The sequence below is a fragment of the Gekko japonicus genome, unplaced genomic scaffold, assembly GCF_001447785.1.
Source record: "Gekko japonicus isolate JY-2015 unplaced genomic scaffold, Gekko_japonicus_V1.1 scaffold2655, whole genome shotgun sequence".
NCBI lineage: Eukaryota > Metazoa > Chordata > Lepidosauria > Squamata > Gekkonidae > Gekko > Gekko japonicus.
The window spans coordinates 44951-48364 of record NW_015160302.1 but is presented as its reverse complement, the minus strand read 5'-3'; the positions used below and the strand labels follow the sequence as shown (position 1 = coordinate 48364).

General features: G+C 45.7%; 1 protein-coding gene across 1 annotated transcript in view; it reads right to left on the bottom strand.

Annotated features, from left to right (window-relative positions):
* NINJ2 (ninjurin 2) overlaps nt 1–3414 on the bottom strand; it is a gene marked incomplete at its 5' end in the record, with an annotated part of 10920 nt that overhangs the window by 3392 nt on the left and 4114 nt on the right. Inside the window, one exon of the mRNA XM_015416252.1 lies at nt 2282–2513. Within this exon, the coding sequence (XP_015271738.1) occupies nt 2282–2513 (232 nt within the window). The remainder of the gene's footprint in view (nt 1–2281; nt 2514–3414) is intronic.

Below are 3414 nucleotides of genomic sequence, written 5' to 3'. Positions count from 1 at the left end.
CAGTGGGAGGGTTTCTAGTGTCCTGGCCCCACTGCTGGACATTCTGATGGTACCTGGTATTTCTGGCCACTGTGTGATACAGACTGTTGGACTGGATGGGCCATTGGCCTGATCCAACATTGGCTTCTCTTATATTCTTATGTTCTTTTGATAAAAATCATATTATAAAACCATTGGAATCAAACCTCCTCCTAAATGCACATCATCCTCATCACGTTCTTTTCAAATTGTTGTTGTTAGAATATATACCCCAGCTTTCTGCCCTTACAATGGCCAATGTGGCTAACAGTTTAAAACATACATGATACATGTATGGCAACAAGGGGGACAGACAAATCTCGCTGGGGAAGGAGTTCCAGAGGTTTGGTGCCATGACCATGAGAGACCTCTCCCAGATTGCCACATGTTAATCTCAGAAGGTGGGGGCACCCAAAGCAGGGCCTCCGAAGATGACCATAGTGGTCAGGCAGGTTCATAAGGGATTAGGCAGTCTTTCCGGTATGTCAGTCCCAAACCAAATAGACCTTTGTTTTAATGTCTTTTTGTTTGGTCTTATTTTTTTAAGATGTGTTTTTTGAGGACATCTGTGCCCTACGGGATCTGTTACCATTCCATAGGGCTTGCAAGGCAGAGATGTTCCCCCAGGCATTTGGCTGAGGACGACGACAGCCTGGTGCTCTCACATCCCACCCACCCCCCACTCTGCATTTTACTTAACACAGGGGGCAAGCAGCTATTGGAAATTTATCTCCGTCTAGGATTGTACTGTACTGTGGTTGTTCAATTTTAATGGTGCTTTAAGTCTAGTATTATTGTATTTTTATTGATGTAAGTCGCTCTGAGCCCTGCTCGCAGGGAAGGGCAGCCTAATAAGTCTAATTTAATAAATAATAAACAATAAACAAATATTACGTATGTTTTAAATTTATTAACTGCCCTGGCAACAGAGTGGTTTTTCATAGTTCATCACACACACATTTGGAGAGTTCAGAGCAGTTTGCATAGTCCTCACAATAGCCCTGGTAGGCCGGTACATGTGGGTCTGGGTGGACCATGGCTGGCCTTGAGACCACCTAATAAACTTGTGGCCAAGATGAGATCTGAGCCAGAGACATCCCAACTTGCATTTCACAGGTTTAGCTATTATACTGCAGCAGCAATGCTGAGAAATCAAAATACATGACAGAGGAGGCCACAGCGAGTTAACCTGATGCCATTATATACCTCATTTCACTGCATGAACAAGGCTAATGGTCCAAGAAACTACTAGAGTAGCCATGGGAATTTAGTTTAATAACCAAAAGTTCGCATAAATCTTTCGCCTTTTACTAAAATCTATGTATGCACACACCAAATCCCAGAGCCATTGGGAGGTTCAGTGCCTTTTCCAGAAGAGCTCCTGCCCCATCTTGGAGGCTGGCAACATTAGTTGCAGCACATAAAACCTAGTTCATATAACTAAACAAAACTACAAAACTGATAGGTAAACCTCTCTCCTTTTATCAAGAACACAGCAAGTATGTGCAACTTTCAGAGAGCAATCCTAAGAGGGGTTTACTCAGAATCCTACTCAAGTTTATTCAGTGGGGCTTAATCCCAGGACAGTGTTCTTAAAATGGGACTCTGATGGACTGTCAAGGATTAATGCCTCACACAGTTTGAGAACCTTTGAGTGACAGGTGGTTCAAATGGAATTCTGTGGAGAGCATCCCTTAGGAGATGACAGTTGGGAACTGATAGCTGAAGAAGAGATGGTTTAGCAGTGACTGAGGACTGGGAAAGAAGCAGGAGGAGGAGGAGATTGGATTTATACACCACCCTTCACTCGAAGTCTGAGAGCGGTTTACAAACTCCTTTCCCTTCCCCTCCCCACAACAGACACCCTGTGAGGTGGGCGGGGCTGAGAGAGCTCTTTCAAGAAGTACCCTTTCAAGGACAGCTCTTGTCAGAACTATGGCTTGCCCAAGGTCATCCAGTAGCTGCAAGTGGAGAAGTAGGGAATCAAACCCGGTTCTTCCAGATTAGAGTCCTCACACTTAACCACTACACCAAACTGAGTGTACACCAAAGTGAGTGGATCAATAAGGATGCCCATTCAAGCCAAAAAGCGAAATTGCTTCTAATGAAGAGAAATAATCCCTGCCCAGTGAAAAGGGAAATAGCTCTTTTTAAAAAAGGAGTTATCCCTGGTCTGTGTATATGGAAGGTTTTGGGGAACTTGGTAGTATGTTCATATCTAAGGCTCCTGGTAGAACATCAAGGTCCTCAGAAACCGCCTTACCCATCACAATGAGGAGGATCCCAATCACCACTTGGAGGAAGAGGGAAATGCTGATGAGGGTGGTCAGGGTGGCATAGTAGTGGAAGGAAGGCCCCTGCTCCAGCACTGCCTTCAGCTGCGTGGCATTGGCCATGAACAGTGCCACGTCTAGCATGCTCTCGGCCACGCTTTTCTTGGTAGCGTAATGGTTGATGTTGATCACGTTTTCGCTCCTAGAGCCAGGATTAGAGTCCTAAGGGAGGAAGAAGAAGGTCACAAACAGATCAGAAATGGACCTGCCAACAAATTTGACACAGGTGCACGGCATGTAAAGCTAGGACGCCTCTGGGTATCAAATGACGTGCAAAGACATTCTGAACACATTCATCTCTAGGTCAGGGGTTCCAAAGAACTGACCGAGGGGGGTGGATACAAAACACGAACAAGGATCATAAAATGAAAAGCATAACACTTCACAAGCAGCACAGTTTCTGAGATGCAGCGCCCGCACATAGTTGCCTTGCACTGTCGCATTATATTTCAGCCTGCATTTTTGTTGGGGATGGGGGTCAAGAGGTTATACAATAATGAGTTGAGGGAGTTGGCACAACCTAGGCAACAACATCTGTGGAGGTTTATTTATTTATTTAGATATTTATACCCCACTTTTCTCGACAGTGGGGACCCAAAGCAGCTTGCAACCTCATTTTCCTGTCCTCCATTTTATCCTCAAAACAACACCATGAGGTAGAATCACAGAATCACAGAGTTGGAAGGGGCCACAGAGACCATCTAGTCCAACCCCCTGCTCAATGCAGGATCAGCCTAGAGCAGCCCTGACAAGGGTTTGTCCAGCCGCTGCTTAAAGACTGCCAGTGAGGGGGAGCTCACCACCACCTCCCGAGGCAGCTGATCCCACTGTGGTACAACTCTTACTGTAAAAACCTTTTTCCTAATATCCAGCTGGTACCTTCCCACCCTTAATTGAAACCCATTAATTTAAACCCATTATCTGCTGCCAACAGGAACAGCTCCCTGCCCTCCTCTAAGTGGCAGCCTTTCAAAGGAGTAATCGTGTCCCCCCTCAACCTCCTCTTCTCCAGACTAAACATTCCCAAGTCCCTCAGCCTTTCCTCACAGGGCTTGGTCTCCAG